The sequence below is a fragment of the Corvus hawaiiensis genome, chromosome 12 (assembly GCF_020740725.1).
Source record: "Corvus hawaiiensis isolate bCorHaw1 chromosome 12, bCorHaw1.pri.cur, whole genome shotgun sequence".
Taxonomy (NCBI): Eukaryota; Metazoa; Chordata; class Aves; order Passeriformes; family Corvidae; genus Corvus; species Corvus hawaiiensis.
In genome coordinates, this window is record NC_063224.1 from 9585820 (window position 1) to 9610378 (window position 24559).

General features: G+C 40.0%; 1 protein-coding gene across 2 annotated transcripts in view; it reads right to left on the reverse strand.

The window, feature by feature from the left end:
* The window catches only part of NFATC3 (nuclear factor of activated T cells 3), a 66091-nt gene extending 48033 nt beyond the window's left edge, over positions 1-18058 (reverse strand). For both annotated transcript variants that reach the window (XM_048317007.1, XM_048317006.1), the window contains exons 1-2: positions 17742-18058; positions 1170-2301 (exon numbers count right to left, since the gene is read on the reverse strand). In XM_048317007.1, coding sequence (XP_048172964.1) covers positions 1170-2301; positions 17742-17841 — 1232 coding nt within the window. In that variant the 5' untranslated portion in view covers positions 17842-18058. The remainder of the gene's footprint in view (positions 1-1169; positions 2302-17741) is intronic.
* Between the last annotated feature and the right edge of the window lie 6501 nt (positions 18059-24559).

Sequence of the window (24559 nt, forward strand, 5' to 3'; positions counted from 1 at the left end):
AATAAAGTCTGACATTTAAAAAAATGTTTTTACTTTTTAATGAAAACATGAAATGTGCTTTTTATTCAGTTGTACTCAGTTCTCCACAGTACAAGAGGAAACAGGTATGAGCTGTCTGTGTTTTAAACTACTTTGCTCATCCCACAGAAGAACCACTGATCGACACCCCATGCCTGTATGCTCATGACCTCTAACCCTACAGTAGCGCTCACCTTTTATGAGCAATGTTAGCCTGCAAGCTAACAAAAATGCCAAGTTAGGACTGCTTAGTATCCTTCATAAACATAATACAATTCCAAGATACACAATTAAGTTTAAACAGTCATCATTGTCTTAGTTCAAATGAAAAGATTCTAGTAACAGATGGCAATGGAATTAAAAAAAACCTCCAGACTCAAAGACAGTTAACTTATCTGTTAACACAGTAGTTTCAGACCTAGTAGAACAGATTTCTCTAGCCAGCAGCTTTACATCTTTACTGTTAAATTTTACATCCATAAACAGTTATGTGGAAGAACATTAAAGGAGGAAAAAAAAAAATCACTTCTATTTACTAAAATCAGTAAAATTCTGCAGAGAGAAATTAAAATCTGTGGTTATTCAATTAGGCAAAAATATAATGAAATGGTTGAATAAGTATTGCTTAAATATATTTAGCTGTTAACAAGCCAAGCTTAGTGACAACTTCTGAAATATTATACAAGCTCTATGACTTGAAAGATCACAGAACTGATCCATCTAAAAAGAAACAGACTGGAAAGGAGGGGGACTTTTTCCCCCAATTGAACCAGTTCCCTCTTCTGGGTCTCCACAAATCATACTGCTAGCACATGACAGGACTGCAGAAGGAAAAGACCTATTTAATTCTATCATGGATAGTGGAAATATCTTGGAACTACAGCCCAGACATCCATTCCTTCTGGATGAGTTTCAGCATGGCATACAATTTTTTTTTCTTTATTCTATTTACAGTGCATCTACTGTATTTTAAAAGATGGTAGGTATTTGGTATCTCAACTTGTTTTTTCCTAATTATAACATCTACCTGCCTTCAATAAGTTTTCTTTAAGAAGTCTTAATGCATCACTGAAATACAAGGACATTTATATGTCTATTTAAGATGCACAGGAGGGGAAAAAAAAGGAGGGAAGTACTTTCCGATCACTTACCGGAATATAGGAGTGTGACCAGGCTTAGGTTTGTTCCAAGTAAAGTGCGAAGGAACAGAAAGAAATTGGTCTCCGGGCAAGTCTTTTTTCAAGGTGTGCTGAGATCCAGAGCAATCATCTACCGCAGTTTCAAGGGATGATGACAAGTTACCTTGCTCTTCAGGACAGATATCTATTTTTCCAGATAAAGTGGCAGTCTGATCCTCTGAGGTCTTTCTGGTTTTTAGAGGAATATCAGTCTCTGTACAACACTGAAAGGGTGAAAGGCCAGAATTAAGGCCTTGTACATTATGAATGGAAGCGTTTAGCCATGTGTCTTCTGTTATGCTTCCTCTGGGAGAATGGCCAGGTGATGGAGTTGGAGAATGGTGAGGAGAGAGAGAACCAGCATAGCAAATCTCAGCACTGGAGTGTCGTCGTTTCCCACAGGGGGATGTAGGTCTTGATGAGGGCCTTGATGTTGGTCTAGGGCTTAGCCAATTTTCATCTGTAATACTAGTTCTAGGAGAATGGCAGGGAGACTGTCTAGGTGACAAGGCATGCCCAAATCCATAAGGCTGCTGCCACGTTTCATCACTGGGACCCCTCGGAGAACCACCAGGTGATGCCAAAGGAGAGCCAAGGGTAAATCGAGCAGCTGCTTCATTTAGCTCTGAGTCTACATCATCATAAACATGGGAAATGGATTCACAAGAGGAAGCATCTGAAAACCAGCTCCTGGATGAAATGCTGCTGGCAGGGCTCGGACTAAGGGATGATTCCCTATATGATGGCTCAAGAGGAAGATAGAGATGGTCCCGGGAAGGCCTTTCCATATACTCATTTTCTGTGCCATTTGTGTGTAATTCATCTTCACTGGCCTCAATCCCCTGGTGACAGTTGGGTGAAATCGATGTGATTTGAATGCTGGGGCACTCGAAGGGCTTGGGTCCACCTAGTGGACTGTACTTGGATTCTGGTACCTCGCAAGTGCCTTCATAGTTCTTGTGACTCTGAAGTCTTGTAGGAGGTGTCAGAGGAGAGGAGTGAGACTGCAGTCCATGGCGAGGAATACAAATTGGCTGATTGACAGAGGATGATGGCTGGTCTACATTAAAGATATATATGGATGCACAGTCATCTGACTCAAGATCTGAAAACAAAATTTAAAAAGAAAAAAAAAGTAGTAAGAGTCAGAATGCAACACTTGGAAAAACGCCATAAACAAAATCCTTTGCTTCCCAGACATGGGCTGTTACCAACATCCTAGACATTTCCCACTATTCTAGTTACACAAAATAAAGCTAATTCTTAATTTTAAATTTTCCCCAGTCAATTTTACAGAGAAATATGACTACAGTATGGTTTTCTATCATAAATCCTGTTCTCAAGCAGATTTCACAGTTTATACACATCTTCAGTCATTGAAAATATATAAACAGAAAAATGGGTTGAAATCCTGAAAGGATCTAAGCCTGAACACTCAGTTCCAACTTCATCTTTCATAACTGTATTCCACTTTAATAATTAAACATTTTTAATCAAAAATCATTAAAAATTCATCTTTTTGACACAAATAAGGCTAAGGTACTTTCTGCAAGCCCAGTCAATACTTACAAGCACCAGAACACCACATACATAATATTTATCTACTTCAACAACAGAAAGCACATCTTACAGTGACTCAAACTTGAATGAAGATCATGAACTTCTAAAAACATTCAACCAAAAGAGCCCTAACAATGAATATTATAAAAGATAGTATGAAGAATCATATTCCTAAGATATATTTTTTGTAGCTTAGAAAACTGTCAATTGCCTATGCTAAATAGCATTTTTCAGTGCAGTTGCGTGAAGTTTGAGCACAAGTTGTTCAGCAAAATAAGGCAAAACAAAATATTCTCAGATCTCGCTAACTTATCCAAAACACAGGAAATATTCCAAAGAAAAACAAACTGAGGAGTACAAGTCCTGTTAACAAAATCAGCAACTTCGTCTTACAGAACTGAAGCAGATTTTCTTGCCCCACTTCTCAATATTGAATTAACTGCCAATATGAGACATTTGTCTGAAACGAAAGTAGAAACCAACTTTTTTTTTGTATTTTGTAGCCACTGTAATTCCACTCTTGTTTCTTTCCACTTGTAAATGGGGTCTTCACTCTTTAATTTTCCATAAATCCAGGCTAGATGACATTAACTGCATCTCTTGGTATTAGGTCTTTTTTTAAAATAATTTTTATCCTGACTATCAGCAGACTATTAATATTTGTTTTAAAATAAATGGAGTCTCTCTCACAATCAGTTAAAATATCCAGACAGGAAGCTATGTATTTTAGACTTTTCCATGATGAAAAAAATTAGTTTGTTAATGAAGTCAGACTATTATCAGTTTCACTAATACCAATCAGCTTAATATTAACTAAAACAGAAACAAAACAAAACACCAGCTCTTCACAGACAGGGAAGCATTTCCAAATGAAGAGAAAGCACATTGTTACCAAGGAATGGACTACTTTCCTCAGACTTCGTTAAAAAAAAAAAACCAAAAAAGAAAAAGCTGACAGTTCATGGGCAGGGAACAACTCTATAAGAAATCTATTAAAGGAGGCAAACTGCATTTAGGGAGTACCTAGTAATATTATAAACACTGTGTGATTTTATATATATTATGGTTATGTATGACAATTATCCATATTATATATCATTAACTACAATTATATGTGTTAAGAGCACAAAAAATCAGTACAGGTTGATTTCTAAATATGCACACACCGAAAGGATCAGGATTCTCAGGAAGGCCTATTGCATGTATCACAAACAATTAACACCCTCACTATGCTGAGCTCTACCAAAACCACATTTCCCTGTCCTTTCACTAGGGTAACAAACATCTTTTAAAACATTAATTCAGAGTCTTTCTTTTTGCTCTTTTCCATCACAAAACATGAAATGCAGACAGCAGCTGGTTATAAGTTTTCCACATCTATTAGTGTATTAATGTGCAAGATCACTGTTGTCTGTTTCCTAACTCAGTATTAATAAAAGCAAAGATCAAGGGAAGAAAAAGGCAATCCTAATAAAGGCTACTATCCAGCTTATCAAAACTTAGAAACAAAACAGTTACAGCTACAGAATTTTTGAAATAACAATAAAATTGTTTTAGAAAAACAGCAGTTGGAAGTCTTCAAGCTCTGTGTGTAACCATTTACTGTCATTAATGGTTTTAGGAACAGTAGCAGCACACTGTTTGCACTAAAAGTCTCACCACTGCAAAGAGACCTATTTCTCTTGCACGAATAGTCAAGAAATCTTAAAATATTTAAGACAACTTCTCTACTTTCAGTGTCACAGGGATTTACAAAAAGCAGACATATACTCAAAATTTAACTTTCACATGGCTGAGGTGGAGAGATCAGACTGCACAGAATTACCAACAGCAGCTGGAAAGAACTGGAGAAGAGATGGAGCAGACAGGAGACAGCACTTTTTTGACTCAGGCTTCTTTGGTCCTTCTCCTGACAAACAATCTCTCCTGAATTTGGCACTGTGCTCTCCTGTTACCCCTCCCCAGCCGCACATGCACACACACAAAAAACAGGAAGCTAGAAACCTAATGAATATCCAATCCCAAAAGCACACCTAACAATGTGAACACAATATGGTTTGAAGTCCAAATCACCCAAACCATTTTCAGACACAATTGATAAACATGTAGATTTATTTCAGTCTGCACACACAAATCCTCCCCTTTATAGTTCATGTGTTAAAATAACCTGTTAGTTGCACATAAGAAAGGACAACACTAAGACCTTTACAAATCATGTCATTAATGCTACTGGATTCTTTACCAGTAATAATTTTTGTCCTATTAAAGACTGCAGAGAATCCAATCTTGAAGAGCCCTCTAACTTATCTTAAAGAACAGTAAACATACAAACACAAATACAACTTGGGGGGAAAGAGAAAGAATGAAAAAAACTTAGGTGATAACCCTTACAAGAGAAATAGTGAGAATAGCACAAAACAAATCCAACACAGGGCTTCAAGAAGCAGAGGGTAAACAAAGGGAAGTCTCACAATAGGCAAGTGTAAGGCAAAAAAAGAGTTATGGAGAAGCCCAAGGGAAAAAAATTGAGTTATGGAAATCTGGTTACTTAATAGGAGAGCTATTACATCCAAACAATCCTATTGAGGGAGGAAAGACAATAAAGAAGTAAAGTTGGCCAAGTCATGAGGCCATCACTGACCATAAAATATAAGAAAGCACTCAAGAACAGAAACCAGGGCAGATTAAGAAGGTAGAGCATACAAACTACTGCAAGCACACAGGGGCAAGATGTTAGATAGGACAGACACAGCAAAATACAAGGACCACGAGAAGTAGTGCCATTCACATCAAAAGCCCATCAGGACACTGAAAAGGTAGGTGTGCTAAATCCTTTTGCATTAGGAAGGACAACAGAATAAATTGGTAACAGATAACGGCAATACAGAGTAAAGAAAACTGGACGAAATAAAAGGTTAAAAAATACTGGAGAATTACGGGCCAGTAAGTTCAACTTCAGTTTTAGAAGTAGTATTAATAGTTTATTTGTTCCAATAAGCATTTTAAAGGAGACAAAAACAAAACAAGTCACTGTTTGCTCAGAACAAACCACGGCAAACAAATTTTGTTTTACGATCAAAGGAGATCTTCTGGATAAATGGCATAGAAAGAAATTCAATTTTGTTTTTACTTACTAAGTCTTTTAACGCTACCATGCACAGAGAAGCCATGAGTCTTTAGAAACTTACTGAAGCCTTCTTCCCCACCCTGCTGAGATCAGGTTCACTACTGAAGGATCACAAAAATGAGCAGATGCTCTATATTCACAGTGTATAAGCTAAATAAAACTGCAGACTTTCATTGTAACCTTACATCAGGCGACTGTGTCATCCACTGTCAATGAGAACCAGAAGGTTGCTCATTTTGAATGTACATTTGCTACTGTCTGGAAACAGTCGTATACAGAAGCTCCTGTTCAGTATTAAACTGATGCTGGCTCATCCCTTACTAAGCTGCTAACTACACTTCAACATAAGCTGTCTAGTGGGGGAATATAATTAAATAATATCCAGAACAACTGCTTCAAAAGTACATTTTGCTTGCTACTTGGTGTATCAGAGTGCATATTTAGGACTAGCAATGCTTGCCCACCAGTTGTTCACTCCTCAATGATGTACTGGCACATGCACGTGCGCAGCTGTGCGCTCAGCCAGATTTCTCCAGAGAAGGAAGGTCAATTACTATCAAATGTCTGAACACAAGCCCTGTGCCAGAATTATCCAAACTATTTTATTATTCCAAGTTTATAAGCCCATAAACAATCATTTTCAGACAATAGGAGTTGCTGTAAGGTATGAAGAAAGTGCAACATGACCTAGGTCTTACAAAAATACTACTGTGAAAACAGGTTCAAGTAATCAAGTCCTTTAAATAGCATGAGGAAAGACCTGAACATTGACACAGACATATGTGTTCTCAGGCAAGTCTGTCTCACAAGCTTTAAAAAGAATGGCCAACTTTTCTGTTTTCCAGTCCTGTCATGACAGTTACCATTACCTCTTTCTGAACACAATAGTTACAAAAATATTTGTAAATAAGGACAAAAAGCATATGTGGCTGTTTTTTGATTTCATTATTCTGCAGGTTTGCAGCAGTTCATGTATTTCTTGGGATGAAAGAGGAGTCTTAATCTTCACAGGGAACACAAAATAGCCAATAATCATAGTTTTCCTTTTGTGCACTTAAAAACATGACTGATCAGAGTTGTGCTTGGTACACTATCACACTAAAACTTTGTAAGTGGATGTTTAACTTCAGTTTTCCATTACAAGCTATCAGTTCTCCAGAAACACTTCCTACAAGCTTAAACACCAACTTTAAAAACCCCACAACCCAAAACTGAAACACAGCAATGTATTAATTTATAAGGAGTACAACTGACTAGTAAGCGAAATATGGTACCGAAAAATACTAAATTGTGAAAAAAATTAAGGTAGCAGGGTGGAGTAGGGGGAAACACATCCTTCTAGACCAGACTTAGCAATACGTGAAGCAGTATTGCAGGCAAGTTTAAGTTTTTAGAAAGGGAAGATTTATGACAACTCATTTTATGAAGCAGTTCACTCTCTTCGATGGTTTTGTGCTCTGTTTCATGGTCATATCAGATTATGCAAAAAAGGATAAAAATAAATTTTACTTTTGTCAATCATGCATGCCAGAGGCAGTTCTGTTGTGCCAGTCACAATTTCACTCATTTTCTTTTGTTAAGCAAGAATACTGGAAATGTAGAAGAAAAATAATCTCAACAGGGAGAGCTCATCAATGAGTCTTTTCCAAATTCTAGTCTGGATAAGAATTCATTATCCTTGCTAGAAATACAAAAGAATAAAGAAGATGCACTAGTTTAAGCAGTTTAAGCGAGAGAATAATCCAGTATATCAAATGTTTACAACTGACACTGACTAAAATAAGAACATACTGGCTCTTGGGGTGTAACTACACCAAGTTTTTTCAGCAGCAACCACCCTCCCACACACCTTCACACACAAAGGGGGAGGGGAAATGAGAAGAGAGGTTCTTCTAACACAGATGATTTTGGCAATCATATTTACAGTGCACTAACACCTGTATATACACAACTGACAGAATGGCAAGCTTTAGGACGTGGGGGAAACAAGCAACAGGAACTGCAGGTGTTTGCTAGCGCTCACTATCAAATAATGTAACATGCAACTAAATAAACCCTTAGGCCACAGCCTGGTACACATTTAAACTAGAACTGTTGTCCTAGTGTACCTCCAGCTTCACACTGAAGTAATGAAATTAAGTTTAAAATAGGGAAAGAACAGCTTTGAGATACATTGATAAAAAGTTATGTACAAGGCAGGTAAAGAATTCAACTTGTAACTGTAAGATTCAACAAAAATTAGTCATTCTGAGTTCAGTTACAAAACAGAAAATAGCAACCGGAAGAGCTAAGCAGTGTTTATACCTGTGCCTTCTCCAGCTCTCCTGCTATTTCTGGCTGATTATGAAGCATGTCTTTAAACGATAATTTTCTAAAGCTTTTGGTTCAGTATTTAAGGATTATTCATTAATACTCACAACAGGTTAAAAAAAAAAAAATCTACTAGATTTAAAAACCTCCAAGTTCTGTGGGCTCCTCTTTGGTTCCTTTTTTTTAATCTGTGGCTATATCATTCAAGAAGACATGGTATTTCACTGCATAATAACCTTGTAGACAAAACAGAAGCTGCTGCCCTCCAGTTTGAGGAAGCCTCATTTGTCAGTCACTGTCAGATCACAAGTCAGCTTAACATGACCCAGCAGTTCAGAGATATTAGTGTACAGCCTTTCGGAAACAGCACAATACATCAGCACAGCAGGTACTATCACACAGTATGCAGCCTTTTGACACTGCTGTTCTGAAGATGAATAATCCTATTCTATATGATCAGCTGAGAGAGTCTGCAAAAGTCTGCAATCCCAGAGCATTTTAGATGTGTAGGCATGGGACCTGACAGAAGTCTGATCACTCCCAAAGTGGTATGCTGAGCCTGGCCCACTGGAAGTAGACTGAGCATAAAGGTAAGTGAGAAGACTAGGCAAACACTGAGCGAAGGGAACAAGGGAATTAATCATGTGCTGTAGTTGCCAGCAGGCCAGGTTTGTCTAGATTCTTGGTATTGTGGGCCAATTTACCAAGCACAGCTCTTCCTTTGTGGGGGCAAAACCAACAGACTCCATCAAAAGGCTCTCCAGTTACTCAAACAGAATGAACTGAAATCCTCACCTAACTCAACTCCTATATGGATGCCTTAATCACCAACTGACTTCTAATACAACAACCCTGCTCACAGCAATCTGATGCCCTATACAGAGACACTGCCAGTTTACTGCTCCACTCTTGAAGCAAGCACTGAGCAGAAGCCAAGATTCCAAGATCAGAAGGTGTAAGTAGGGCCATATCAAAGAAAACAGACAGGAGTGTGCAAGACAATGTGGATTTTAGTTTACAGGAGAGTATGGTGACACAGACTAGGGTCTTTGTGAAAACTGGTAGAAAAGGAAAGCAGTAAACCAAGGCAAGATGTCCGAGTGGGGAGCAGTTACACAGTGGAGGGGAGACTGAAATGGAGGCATCCCCTTTCTGGTTATCAAACAGAACACGACACAGAGACTGAGAACTGGTATCGATAATATCTGAACAAACTTGTTTGGGAACTCTTCACACCTTGGCCAAATTACACTGTACTTCTGCAGCTGGCCTGCGTGACAAAGGGGCAAACCATTCCACACCAGGCAATCCTCACTCAGTATTTCAAGCCATTAATTATTACAGCTTTTCACCAATATTTTATAATACAGCTTAAATGTGGACTTCAGCTGCATCAAACTCAAAGGCTGTGTACATCAAAGAACTGTAATGAGCCAGAATGATAATCTGAAACTGCCTTGTTTTCCCATCTGCTCACATGAACGTAGAATCAGAAACACCTTGAATTCACTCTGCTAGATTGATACAGTAAAAGGCAGAAACAGCAATCAGCCAAATGAAAAAGAGGAGGCTGAAGCTGAGCACGAATACGATTTTTTTCAGCAAGGTTCAGAATGATGCCCCAAAATACACAGATGATGATATTAGCATGCCTCATGACTGTGCCATGTATAACTTTGCATCTCTTCCCAGAGTCCTAAACAGTTTATGTTTATTCCAGCAGGAGTGGAGGTATCACCACATACTGTACATCAGCCTAACCTCCTGCCCCCAAAACAAAAAGCTTGGCAATTTGAAAGACAGCAGCATTTGCCCTCAAAAGACTAAACTTGATAAATTACACTGATGAAATACAGAGACTCTTAGGCAATTTAAGGAAGCTATGCAAAACACAAAACGTTGACAGATTTTCTCAGTAGTTCTTTGGATTAAACCATATATTTCCTTGTGGCCTTGTTGTTTGAGTACAGTTATTTCAAATGACACTGTTAGAGCCTTTTGTAATCAGAGTTACTGAATCACCTCATCTCCTTTGTGTCCTTGTCTTAGGGAACAACTTCTAAAGCATCTAAAGATACACATGAGTAGCTATACATCACCGTGGATATTATTACAGGCCATTATGCATCCATCAAAGCAATGAATCATAGTCACTAACAGTTAATAAATGCAACATGACTGGATTAGCAGTTTGTCATTCTGTCACACTTTCATTTTGGCTATGAAGATACAGAGGGCTACTCTGTAAAACAACTTTAGTTACAAGATAACAGTTTCTGCCCCAGCCCAATCACAATCAGTCATAATTCCATTCCCTCTCTAGCGCAGAACAAATACTGCTTCTCTAAAAGTATGTTAAAATCATCTTTCCATTTTTTCCAAAACCATTAAAAAAATTAAAATCCAGGATTATAAAAACATTTCTCACAGCATTTGTTTCCAAAAAAAAAATGTTAGCAGCCACTAAAACATTAAGACTCTCATTAACCCTCTGCACCAACCTGCTAAAAAAAACCCCCAAAACAATAGAAATATTTAACTCCATTCAAGAATTTTTTCTATATTAAAAATATTTCTCATTTTTAGAGTTACTTGAGTTACTAATCTTCAAAGTGCAGCGTGAGAAGGCATTTTTAAGCATGCAATTCCTATAAATCTAAATATTAATATGAATAATATGATTCTACATTTCTGGCATTAATAAATTAGCAGTAAGTACTGCTGATGTTTTTACCTACAAACATCTTTCATGCAACCTCAAATGAAGTTTTTGCTTCTGCTTTAAAAAAAACCACCAAAATCACCACACAACACTAACTTGAACCACACACAGAGTTCTATTTTCATGAATTTACTGGTGAAAGATCATGGGTTTGTAGTCGGATCCCCAGGAAGTTCATTCTTCTCTCCTTCCACCAGACCTGCAGTGCTTCAGATTCAAATTCATCTTCCCTGAATGACTTTGAACAGTTCCACGATTTTTTAATGTTCTCTTTTGCCAGTATTTCACCAGAATACTTACAGATGGGTATACTAAAGGTAGAAGAGAATGCTGGCTTGTTAATAAGCTTGCTCCTGCATTGCAGTTTTACTTAGCCTTACTGATCATTTCACTCATCTTAAATTCCACTGTCATTCGAACCCCACATGGCATGCCTGGACAAATGCAAGGACTTGGATGTTGTTTTACTGGCTGGGCTCACTGCCAAGTCTGCTCCACGTACTTCTCTGGCCCACTAGGGCAGCTTGAGGCAACAACTCCCGTATTTACATTATTGCTGTGAACAGCCAAACTGCTGCTTACTATTGACCCAGGCCCCATCTACTTGAATTTATTCCCTCTCATTCACAGCGACATTAATGAGCTGGCTACACTTCAGATGGGATATGACAAACTGCTTCCAGTTGGACAATACAGACCAAAGGAATGGGACCGTCATGTTTTAAGTAGAGGGCTACTTTTTACTTTGGAGAAAGAAAGAGCTTATTTCTAATTTTCAGAAATATGTAAGACAAAGCACTAGCCCAAATGCTTTTGCATCCTAACCATCTCCCATATCCCAAATCTCAGGATTTGTTTCCATTTACACTCTGCCCACAATTCAAATGGGAGGGAAGGGGACAGAGAGTGACGTGCAACTACGAATTCATGAATAAAATAAGTGACATTTTGTCAAACCAGGGACCTTTTTCAAATCCCTGCATTACATAGTGACTCACTACCTAGTGACTCTCAATGCACTATGTAGTGATCAAAGAACCATACTGCCAAAACAGAAAAGTTACTAAATTAGATTTGCTGCAACTACAACTGCTTCGCAACACCACACAAAAGATTTTGGCATTTTCCCAGAATGGTGTCATCCTGGTCAAGCTTCATTTAAATAGGCAAGGTTTCATTTATCCAGAATACTGTAAAAAAATCACAACATATTCAAACATGTAAGCTTGCCAGGATTACCATCTTAAACTCTTACTCTTAATTGCCAGGCAATTCTTGACTCCATTTTCCTTTGTCTCTTCCTCAGTGTTCCTCTAAGTTATCCTGAAATCACAAGACCCTCTGTTTTTGGTCAGATGCAGCTGTTTGGTTTTCCCTCCTCCCCCCTATCAGCAGATTATATAACCACAGACTATATGACTGATTTGTATTGTGTCCCTGTGTGTCAATCTTTTACATGCAGATACCAGCATCCACTAGCTTGTAAAATAAAATGATAGTAACTCAATTTCCTGCAAGTGGTGGTTTATCACAATACATTTAATACTCAGTTATCTAATACATAAACAAATAGGTCTGTTAGAAAGTGTCATTTATATTTAAGACAGAAAAAAAAGAAATGGATTCAAGTAACTTATCCATTCATTCCTTTGTTAAAGGTGCACCAACTGATCATATTCTTAAGCCACATGAGCACGCTTTTGTATAGCAAATGTTAACAGGTCAACACAGACAGCTGTGTTTATACGGATGGCTCAAATCATGCATATTAACCACAGTTACCATCTTGTGCAAAGACTTTCTCTCCTACCCATTTATATACACGACCAAATCTAAACAGAATCAAAATATTTAAAACAATAATAAAACTTTAAGTGAACCATACAGGTGTGCAAGACAGCCTGCTAAAAGATGTCTGAAGTTCCTCTTACTCAGCTAAGGAAAGCAAACTTTGCAACAGTTCTGGATCAGCTCTATGTGAACACAAAAACGAACTTCTCCAAGAGCAATCCTCAGTCAACTCACACCTCAAGTTCACAGCTACTGCCAGCATCCAGCCCTTAATTTTCCACTCAATCGAATTAGAAGACTACTCTCTCTTTTTCTACCACAACTTGACTTTCTTAAGATTAATTACCTTAATCACGATCTTGGGGAAAAGAACAAAGTTCAACCACATTGCAAACTCCCATCAACAGCTTTGGCTGTTTTCTACTCTCTACCAACAACCCCTGACAACAATATCAGTCATGAATACACATTTAGGAAGGGAAAAAGGATACTTTACATATTAATGATCAAGGTAAAACTACAAAGACTAGTATTGTGGTGGTGTTTCAGTACAAATCAGTGGCTTTACGCCTTCTACGACAGATCTAAATGAAACTATGTAGCACGTACATAGTGCTAGTTTTGTTACAAGAGAACTCTGCCTAGCTGAGGGAAAATTCAGCACCCATCATCACTTCAGAGCACTTGGTATGTGGGCAGGAGACAACTGCTGAGCAGCCCAAGCAGCTCCTGGATGCTCATCGAGAAAGGTCAGACATGAAAACCTTCAAAAGAAAAGATCAGGTATTACTCTAAGAGTCACTATAGCAAAATGTGTATTCCAGTCATGATATCCAGTAACAAACCAATAACCTAACAGCAGTCAGCTAAAGGAAAAAAAATCTCAAAGGAGAACAGGAGTAGAAGTTATCAAATCAATGAAAGAGTCAAATCCAGACAGTGTCCATCCATCCAGAATGAGGCTGCAGCTCACAAAGATGTTTTGAACTGTCACTAAATACATCACAGAATTGGGATATTTTTCAAACTCTTCAGGAGAAAAGTAAGAGAGATTGTAAGATTCATTTGTAACAAGATTACTAAATAGTATTACTTAACCAGATGTTAAGTCACAGGAAATATGAAGAACCCCTTTTCAGCTTGTTTCATGGTTTCCAAGAAAATAAAACAAATACTATGATCCTGAAGACCAAGGAGGGTAGTTTGATCAGTTCTTTCAAAGTACTCATATTGTGGGAAAGCAAATAAACAGAATCAACCAAGGAAGATTACTTACATGGAAATACTAATTTCTCCTTCTCTACTTCATAACCCAAGAACAAAAGGTGGAAGTTAGGGTGAAACTCACATATTACTCTGTTTCACTGGGTAACAAAACATTAGCCCCTCTTGAGCTCTTAGAATACTTAATCAGAAATAACAGGAACATTTTAGACAGGATTCTAAACAGCAGCATCAATAACTCATATGTCGGAATTTCCTAAGTAATTAAATAATTCATTTTCTGAATACAGAACAGTTTCCAGCTTCTATTTTTAAGTTAGTCCCGATTTCACATACCAATAAGTAATAGCTTTGCATGATACAGAACCTTACAAGATCCTGAATTCCCAGTTTAGTATTATATACTTCAAGTACAGCTTTTACCTTGTAAAAGTTCATTCTTTAAAAGAGAAGATGAACCACTAAAATAAAACTTCAGCTAAAGAAAATATCATAGCAACTCATATTTGCTTCCATTTTGCGAAGTTCGGCATTTAAAAAGCATAATGTGTCCTCAAGCAGTGTGAAAAACTCAATGCAGTTTAATTGCTTAATAAATTCTAGACAAACTTCCCAAAATTATACTGAATAGTATTGCAAAACTGGTGGTGGTGAAGGGAATGGGGGCATCATTACAAAAGCATTCAAGCTAAGTTCAATTATTCAAGTGTCACATATTACAACCCAAAACTCTCTTCATCAAGAAGACCAAACCAGGTGGCACATCAAATACGGTCACTGACAGCTGCATGGCAATCTATTTTAGCAGCCTGTAGAGGACCTGAACATAACTGTAATGCGCATGCTGACTTAGACATTTCAAATGCAACTGATATAAGTTGGCACGATACAACCAGATGCTACTGCAGCTACCCAAAATTTTGCAACAAAGACCACACTAAAGAGATTTGGTTCACTTCAGAGTGATCTGTAGCATCACCTTTGGGCACTGCAGGCTTGAATTTCTTGGTCATAAAAAGATGAAGCTCATCAGTACCTAGAATGGTACTGAACACTTTTAGTGCTTAACACTAAAAAACCGAAGTGACAATTTCTTTGTTCTTTGGGACAAGGACACTGAACAATCACAGAAACAGAAGGCAAGATTTTGCAGACGGTGCTCAGTACCTAACGTCCACTTGAAAGCTGAAGAGCTTTTGAGAGTCTTTAATTTAGCAATTACCTGAGCAAATTTTTATCTCCACTCAAAAACTACAGAAAAAAGGCTACCCCTTTAATTTCAAGCCAAGAATGCTGCAAAGATTGCAGTATTACACTAGGAATTTAAATCATCTTCACACCATCTTTCATGCATTCTCTTCTGCAGCAGGAACTACAACTTCCAGATCAAGCAAATAAACACTACTGCAGAACAGGGGTCTCAAGTCCTGCCACTTAGCACAAAACTAAAAATGTAATAACTAAAGATCCCAGCTGATTCTTACTCTTCTTTTAATATCATAAAAAGGGTGATCTACTGCCTGGCACTAGCACTTTCTTAGTAGTTCAGATATTAAAAGTATTTCAAGGAAATTAAAGAATAGCTCACTTTTCCTTGCTTTTGATTATAAATACAGTTAAATATAAACATGTAACTGTATATACTTTCATGTGCACATATATAAAAGAATAAAATCCTCACAACACTAGAGTAGTCTCAGCATAAAAGACACATCATTAACATATATTTCCATGTTATTTGCACAAGAACTTAGTACCAGACACTTTTTCATCAGAATGCCACTCTCAAACTTCTAGAGATAAAGCATGAAAGATCAGAATGTGTTTTTAGGTGTTCTCCACGATCATGGAAAACTTAGTAATTTTAGTATTATTTACTTCAAATTAAGCAACTTTCCCTGTGACCTACTTGTTTTATTATTAGCATACATTTGAAAAAAAATACCCTTATGCTTACTTTGCAGCACAACGGATACCACCACCAAAGGAAGTGATATGGGATTATGAAATAGATGCTTTAGGGATCTCTAAAAACTTTTTTCTTTGTTCATCTAACTAATATATTTAGAAGAGGGGTAAGGGACAAAATAGATTTCCAATATGGGACCTCTCATATGAATTCTAGTTCTTCATGTGTAAAATACATGGGCAGAATTAACAGATGAGCCCTGGCAATACTTTTAACAGAATACATGAAGACAGAGACCTACTCTAACCCTTCCCCCCGAAGGCCACATCTGTGCACAGCAGGCGAGATCATCTCCAGAACTCTACAAAACAGTAAAATTACTTGAGTTTCAGATGCAGATGCAGGATTTCTTACTGAAAGCTACAGCAAACAAATTAGTTCATGGTCCAAATATCACATTTTAAATTTGACATAAGAATAGTTTTGACTTATCAAGCATGGAAAATTCTCTGTATTCAGAGTAATATCTGAACTGCTTGTTAAGGAATGCTACCCAAATACAAATATCATAACAGTGAGTTGATACCACACTAGTATTTCCAGTTTTCTGAGCAACGTGTTCTCTCATTCTCATCTATCATCAACAAAAGGAACACAGTTCCAGTTTTATGTAAAAATAATAGAAATGGGGGTGTCATAATTATTTTTATTGTCATTTGTTAACATGTTTTCCATTGTTTTCATACAGTACTGTAATGCATTTATCTAGCTTGCAGAATTCAGGTCCCCTTCATAAAACACACCATCTGCTACTCCACTAAGATGGAAAATAGGCAACAAAAATCTTCCCTTACCTAAACGAATCTGCAAATTAAATCTGAGCATCAAGAAAGTTAGGGATTTTCTAAGAAGTTAATCCCGAGTTTTCACACACAGACTGTATCAAACAAATTTTTTTTCTAATTAACTTAGGCAGACAACCGAGTCAGAGAACTAAACAACATGGCTGCATCATTTAGCCTGGATACAGTAATGTTTCAGAGCTATCTTATCATCTAACACTTAGACATAAAACAGCCCATTACCAATTAATACTTATTTCAAGTAGGTTAGAAAATAAAGCACGCAGCCATCAAACTCTGGTACAGCTAAACAAGACACAGCTGGCCCTTATTGATTCTTCACACCATAATTCTCAGGGAATACTATGTTTTCTGCAGTTTAAAGAAATACGACTTTTTAAAACAGGATTTCCAGGTTCCAATACTACAAAACAAAGTAAAATTGAAGGACTCTGAGATGTATGCGTGTATCTGTACACACGGACCCAAAGGGCCATCACATCTCGACACGCGGTGTTCGCCCATCCACACGTACACAAAGTCTGCAGGAACACACTGGAGTAACTGGGATGTTCTATATACGGGGAACACTTCGGTTGAAACTTCTCATCGCAAGAGCCCGAACACTGCTCTCGTCCAGCCCCGTTAACACTTCGCTGCTCTCTGCTCAGTCCCTCACCGGCCCCACCGCGCTCCCCGGGCTCGGGGGGCGTGAGGCCACCAGATCCAACCCGGGGCCTCTTCCCCGCCGGAGCTACCGCGCCCGGGACGGCTCCTCCCGCACGACGCGAATTCTTGGGTTTCTTTTCCCAAAGAAAGTTGTTACGGCAGGGAGAGGCCCGGCCGGCCCGGCCCATCGCCCCCTGAGCCCCCGCGTCCCGCGGGAGGACCGGGAGCGGCGCCGGGAAGCGGCCGCGGCCTGAGGGACGTATGGACGGCGCCGCTCCCCCCGGGCTGCCGCCTCCCGCAGCGGCGGGGCCGGCGCAGCCCCCGCTGCCCTCCCCGCCTCGCTCGGAGGAAAACAGGAACACGACCGACCCCCCCCGGCCCCGGGGCGCACCTGCGGGCCCCAGCGGCGGCCCGGGGCCGGGCTGCCCGTCCTCGCCGAAGATCAGCCTGAAGTCGAACTCGTCGGTGGCGCCGCAGTTTGCCGTAGTCATGGGTTTGGCCGGCGAAGCGCAGCGAGACCCCGTTGCCCCTCAGGGCCGCGCCGGGTCCTGCCGGGCTGCGCTCGCCCCTCAGGGCCGGCGCATAACACCGGGCGGCGGAGGGGCCAGAGGGGGAGGCGGCGGCGCGAGCGGCGGCTACGGCCCCAGCGCGAGCTCCGGTGCCCGGGCGCTTCTGTCACTCAGGGTGGGGCGGGCGCCTACTCCGGGCTGCGGCTGGACCCGCCCCCGCGCCGCGCCCCGGGCAGCGCCCCCCGCCCCGGCCCGCCCCGCCGGCCCCTCCCACCGCCCTCCCTCTGTCCGTCCGTTCCTCCCGCGGTGACGTCGCGGCACCGACAACACCCCGTAACGGCCGCGTGCCGCCGAGGGACTGCAGGGAAAGCCGCCTCGCCCCGCCCCCCGCGCCGCGGGGCCTGCCGGGAGTTGTAGTCGGCGGTCGGCGCCCAATCGGACGTGGCCAGCGGCGAGCGGGGGGCGGGGCCGCGCGCGGGGCGCGGTGCCACGTGTCGGCCCCACCGCCGCCGAGCGGCCCCGGCCCCGGCCCCGGCCCCGCTCCCGCTCCCGCTCCCGCTCCGTGAACCCTCCTGCAAAGCGCAGACGGCCCCACGTGAGAGCAAAGGAGCACAAATCCCTTGCGGCGTGTGGAGTGTTACATTCTAAAACACCGCATGTAAATAGGTGGTGCTCTTGGCACCAATTAATGACTCGAGTAATTAGGTAGGATGGCGTAAGCTGAGGAATGTCGCTTGGGTAACAAATGCTGGCTCCAGGACTCGAAGCTGTTTGCTACTTGCCTTCCGGCTCAGTGGCAATCAAGCAAACAGAACCACAGAATATTGAGTTGAAAGTGACCCAGAAGGATCCCCAAACTCCTGGGCCTGCACAGGACACCCCAAGAATCCCACCATGTGCCTGAGAGCCTTGTCCAAACACTCCTTGAAGTCTGGCAGGTTTGGTGCTGTGACCACTTCCTTCGAGAGCCTGTTCCAGTGCCCAGCCACCCTGCTTGCACTGTGGCACTTCCTCATGCACTTCACTTTCTGGTCACCACAGCTGCTGCACCAAGGCCGTAGAACTGTAGGGGATTCGCCTTCGAAACCAATCCCAAAAAGCATTTTAAAGGATGGAATAGTGTCTTCATAGTCTTGCATTTTGTGAGATCTGCATCTAAAAGTTTTAATCATAAGGAAACTAATTAAAATACTCCTTAGCAATGTATGCCATCAATGAAGGGAGCCCAGCAGTCAGTAGGAAGAGCACAGAAGCTTCGGGATACTCTGCTCGCATGACAACATACCATAATCTATCGTTTTGCCTTCCACTAAGGTGGAAAGACAAAAAGAAGGTCAAAACAAAATGTAGAATTTAAGCTATTCTTGCAGCAGGAGCATCTGTTCCCTGCAGGACATGGCAGTATAGAAATGGTAACTGTCCTGATGTGTCTGGAATTTGCAGTCTAAGAAATCATAGAGCAACTTAAGGGGAGCTTAATATGAGTACTTGAGTTCTGTGTCCAGTTCTGGGTCCTTCACTTCAAGAAAGACATCGAGGGGCTGGAGCATGTCCAGAGAATGGCAACAGAACTGGTGAAGGGTCTGGAGCACAAGTCCTGTGAAGAATGGCTGAGGGATCTGGGGGTATTTAGTCTGGAGGAGGCTCAGGGGAGACCTTATCACTGTCTCCAACTTCCTGACAGGAGGGTGGTAGCCAGGTGGGGGTCGGCCTCTTCTCGCAGGCAATCAGCGACAGGAAAAGAGGACATGGTCTTCAGCTATGTCAGGAGAGGTTCAGGTTGGACATCAGGAAGAATTTCTTCATGGAAAGGGTTGGCAGGCATTGTAATGAGCTGCCCAGGAATATGGTGGAGTCACCATCCCTGGAGGTGTCCAAGGAATGACTGACTGGACATGGCACTCAGCACTCTGGTTGACAAGGTGGTGATCGGTCAAAGGTTGGACTCGATCATCTTGGAGGTCTTTTCCCACCTAAATGATTCTGTGATTCTATTCTATGGTTCTAACTTAATGAAAGTCACTGTGTGCTGTGGAATTAGTAAAATATTAACCCTTAATACATATGATCTAGAAAGATTTTAGGTTTGTGCTGAAACTTGAGCATTGATGGAATTTAAACTACTACTCACAAATAGATAAGTTTGCTTATAGACAGTTATGTAATACTCAGAGTATAATTTGTTATGGAATGTGAAACTCATGCTAACCAGAAATATCATTGCTATCTCTAAGGTTTCATTACTCAGTTGCGAAATCAGCTGAACTAGTTAGTGTGTTGTGACTCTACAGCCATCTGGAGATTAATATTGTTTGATTCTAAAATAACTCTAATTGTTTCTATGCGCAGTATCTTTCCATGTTTGTTGCTGTTCAGACAGATCCAAACAGGCATGTCTTAATCCCAGGCATGCATTTGTACCTGGCTGTTCTCACTGGAGCCTGTGAATGAAAGTGAAAAAAGAAGGCTCACGTGAAGAGGAATTGGCTACAGTGAATAATCCTCAGTCCAGAGGCTCTTAACAGAGTGCAACGAATTCTCTCTCTCTGTGCACTGCTGAGGAAGCTCAGTAATCTGTGTGGAAGAAGGCAAGCCTAAATGAAAAGCTACTTTGTGACATTGCAATTCTAGTGGAAACAGAATGCATTATATTAAAAAATACTTTGCAGAACTTGGGACACCAGAAGTTTGCCCAAAATGGGAAGTTGCTTCTAGTGCAAAAGCAGCCATATGTTTTTTACTTATCTTGTAAAGCACTGTCCTTGACATTGTCACTTCCCACACACCACTAGCTATTTCTTTACTGAAAATACACGAGCAACTACAGCTGCTGTTCCTACAACACTTAAACCAAAGATTCACGCTCATGTTAGGGTAGTCAATTCCCTCTCCTGAAGGAAGCCCAAACCTTTATAAGAAGCTCACACCCAGTTGGCCTGTAGCCTCTTTTTATCTCTAAATCCAAGGTCACGTAGCAAGACAAGCTGGAAAAGTATGTGTAATTGGATTAACTGTGGTTAAGAAAAACCCTTATACATTCTTGAATGAAAACAGCTCTACGACGAATGAGTCAGTAATATACACTATACAGTAAAATGACTTTTAACAGCTAATTTTTGCCTAAAAACTTTTGGGTAATCTTTTGCGTTTCAAAGCAGCTATATTAGACTTTGTCTTATTGTTAAATAATTGTTGTGTCAAATTACGGCAAATGGAGCAACCACAGCAGTTTCCTGTTCTGTTACACCAGTAGATTATTCATTATGCATGTCCCTGGTGAAAAATACAATCAAACTTCTCTTCATAAGGGAGGATTTGAACGCAAGTATTTGATCCATGTTCTTTGATAAGATGCTCAGAGTATATTTCTAATGAATATGCTAAATCAAAGATATTAATATTAATGACTTGCTCCTTTCCCTTAACTGTAAAATAAATCTTGTCTCCCCTTTTTCTTGTCTCCACTGTTCATTCAGAAAGCTATGATATATGCAAGACATTAGGTTATATGCAGGCTTTTAGTCTTACCTACTGCTGTCAATTGAAAAAGAAAATGGAGTATATGTTCTAAAATAAAACAGAGTGACTGGTTATGACATGACCACCTAGCTAACAAGGTAAGAATTTAGAGAATATGTAAAAGGTAAGGTGGCATTGCAAGTTATTTACAGTAAACTTTATAAAGCTTTTTACTTCAAAAGCAGATGTATGTCTTTGAGTTCAGTACTTCCATTGCCAGCATTATCCTTTCTTTTTATTTTGTCTTCACCATAGCTTTCATTTTGCTGACTCTGTTATACTGCACCTAAAGCACATCCTTTCTGCATTTGAAACTGTAAAGAGAAACACACCTTCAAACCTCTTCTACACAGCAAAAGAGCAATTGGGGTGTGACTGGGAGTGAGTTGGTAAAACAACTGACGTGAGTGAGCTCGCATCAGTTTCCAGGGAATTATGTCAACCTCTGTGCTTGAAGTCCAGGACATGGATGGCTGATTTGGCTTTTGTTGGCTACTGAGAAATGAAACAGTGGCAGTAACAAGGGCAACTTTATTTCACTTGTGGTTTTGTGAGGAGAAGTTGCCTTTATTTATTCATTTATTTAATATGCATAGGTGGTTTCTGTCCTTGTTGCTTCTAGGCTGTGTTATTGCATCCAGATGGGGATACACCTTGATCTGGTCAGGAGCTGGAGTTATTGCATGTGCTTTGAGAAGGAAGGAACGTGCTTCCTGTGGTATTTGAATCCTTTCCAAACTGCGGCTATTTTTCAGGCGTGTTGTGACTTTCGGCTCCAAAAACCTGAGGGCTACATTGTGCTGTGTTTTATTTTCCACACATCATCCAGTGCTGGATAGCTAGGAATTCTGGATCTGCAGCCACATCCCAGATCTGTATTTGTGTTGGAGTAAGAGGGATTCCTCCCCCCTTCCTATGGGCAGCAAATCAAAGCCAGCTGTGCAATTGTAGCCAGAATAGGCTTTGGAAGACGCATGGTCAGGCATTTGTTCTGCATGATTCAATCAACCAAACAGCCTCAAATTAGGAATATAACACAGAAGGTTGCATTTCATGTGCTTGATCTCATTCGTGTTTGTGGTTGAATCTGGACCTGTTTAAAAGCCACACACACCAGCATGGCATAGAAAGGGCAGATAAGAAAGCACAGAGAAAGACTCCTGGATTGAGCAGATAGTGTTCTTTGGCTGCAGCAATGGTTATGCCTTTTACGGCTGCTATTGAAGAAAGCATGAGTACAAGGGACATTTTTTGATCAATGTGTATACTTAATACTCTTAAACTCATTTGCAAATGGCATACAAACAAAATTATTACAGCCTTCGTATCTCTTACAGCTAACAAAGCACATCCATTGTCTAAGCAAGCAGAATGGTGTTGTATAGGAGAAAGATAATATTTCAGTATAGAGCCTATGTTGAAGAAAGTTAAATTCTGCAGTCATATAGGAAAGGGGCTTGCATTCTGCACACAAGGTCATAGGTTATTTATATTTAATATGTGACATCTGGCATTTAAAATAATTTCCTTGGCTAATTACCAGTGCCTGGGTGAAATATGAAACTTCTGCCGTTGGGGAATTAAAAGCAAAACAAAAACAAAAGTAGATTGCATAGCATTGGAAAGTTTTGTAGCGAAATTAGGAGTTGTGCTAATTCAGGCATTAAAATACACAGTAGCAAAAAACAAAGTAAAAGACAGTAATTTGACTGAACTTTGATAAATTTTTAGTGAAAATCCACAGTCATCCTTTTAAGATTTCCTATGCCATGACTTACTTACAACACTCCTATCTAGATCTTGAGCTTGATCAATGGGGCATTTGTAATAGCAAGAGTAATAAGTTAAAAAAAAAAAAAATTGTGTACAAGGTGTGCGTTGACAAAAACATACCCACATAAAAACTTAATGAGGTCGCAGTCTCATTTAACCATTTTACAGTTTTACCCAAGAAGTTTCATCACTCTCCTAAACCTACTGCAGTCATATTAAATACACTTTAATATATTTCTCTTCAATATACTTTTACATTAAACAATCATTGCTTTGCTTTATTATTTGTTTAACATGCCATGTAAAGCAGACATTACTTCATAAAGTTTGCTGCTGCTTTATATTTCTAGCATTTTACAGTGGAGGTTGCAATCCTCCCATTTGGAGGTTACCATCACACATGTTGAAAAGACTATAGAGTGTCTAGAAACCTGGCACTGAACTGCACGGCTCTCCTCACAGACTTCATATTCATAGTATTTTGCTCTCAGAACATCAAGTGAAAGGAAAGTAAAATTACCAGCTGCATTATTACTGATACCAGCATATAAGGACACTCCAGACACAAGTACTTGCTTCTGAAATGATTGCTTTTACAGATACCTTAGAGTCTTATTACAAAGCCTAAAGTGGTTTGTGAGTGAAATCAGATGACAGCCGAGATTGCTACCAGAACAAGAACAAACTCCTTTAATGCACAGTGATGTTTGCATAAGATAAATATTTGTGGGAACTCAAATGAGGTTTCATAAAAGCTCTTAGGCTTGATAAAAAGACTAAGATGGCATTTTACTTACTTTTCCATATTTTAACTTTCATTTTTGACTGTTCACTAGCCAACAGACAGTCCTCTTGTACATTACTTGCATATAGAAAATACAGGCTCTGTTTTGAGCTTCCCCCTTCTTGCAGTCTAATTTTCAGAAAGGCACAAGTAACTTGCTATTTATATAGACACAAAACACTGCCTTAGTTTCCCTCTAAGGTGAGGGTAACACAACTTCTGTTCCCCTTTTCACTTAGATTGCAAATGCATCTGGGTAAGGACTCTCAAGTCTGGAATACTTCTTATTACACTCCATCTGAACAGTTAATCAGCCTGTCCAGATGATTTGGGCTGGTATTTCTCTTTGTACTGGACAAGGAGAAGCATCACACAGCTGTTGTAGCAAAATGGAACCTGAGTCCCCGAGCCTTTAGCTATTCTATCCTAGGATCTATAAATACTATGGTCCTTCTGTGGAATGGTTCTGTTTTGTTCAAGTGTAATACATGCGCAGTTTAAGGTGCAAGAGTTTTTCTGTATTTCATATATACATTTTACATCCTTTGATTAGCTCAGGTATAACCACAGTCTCATGTGCTTAAGTCATCCCTCCCTATATATTGTAATTAATAAATGATACAT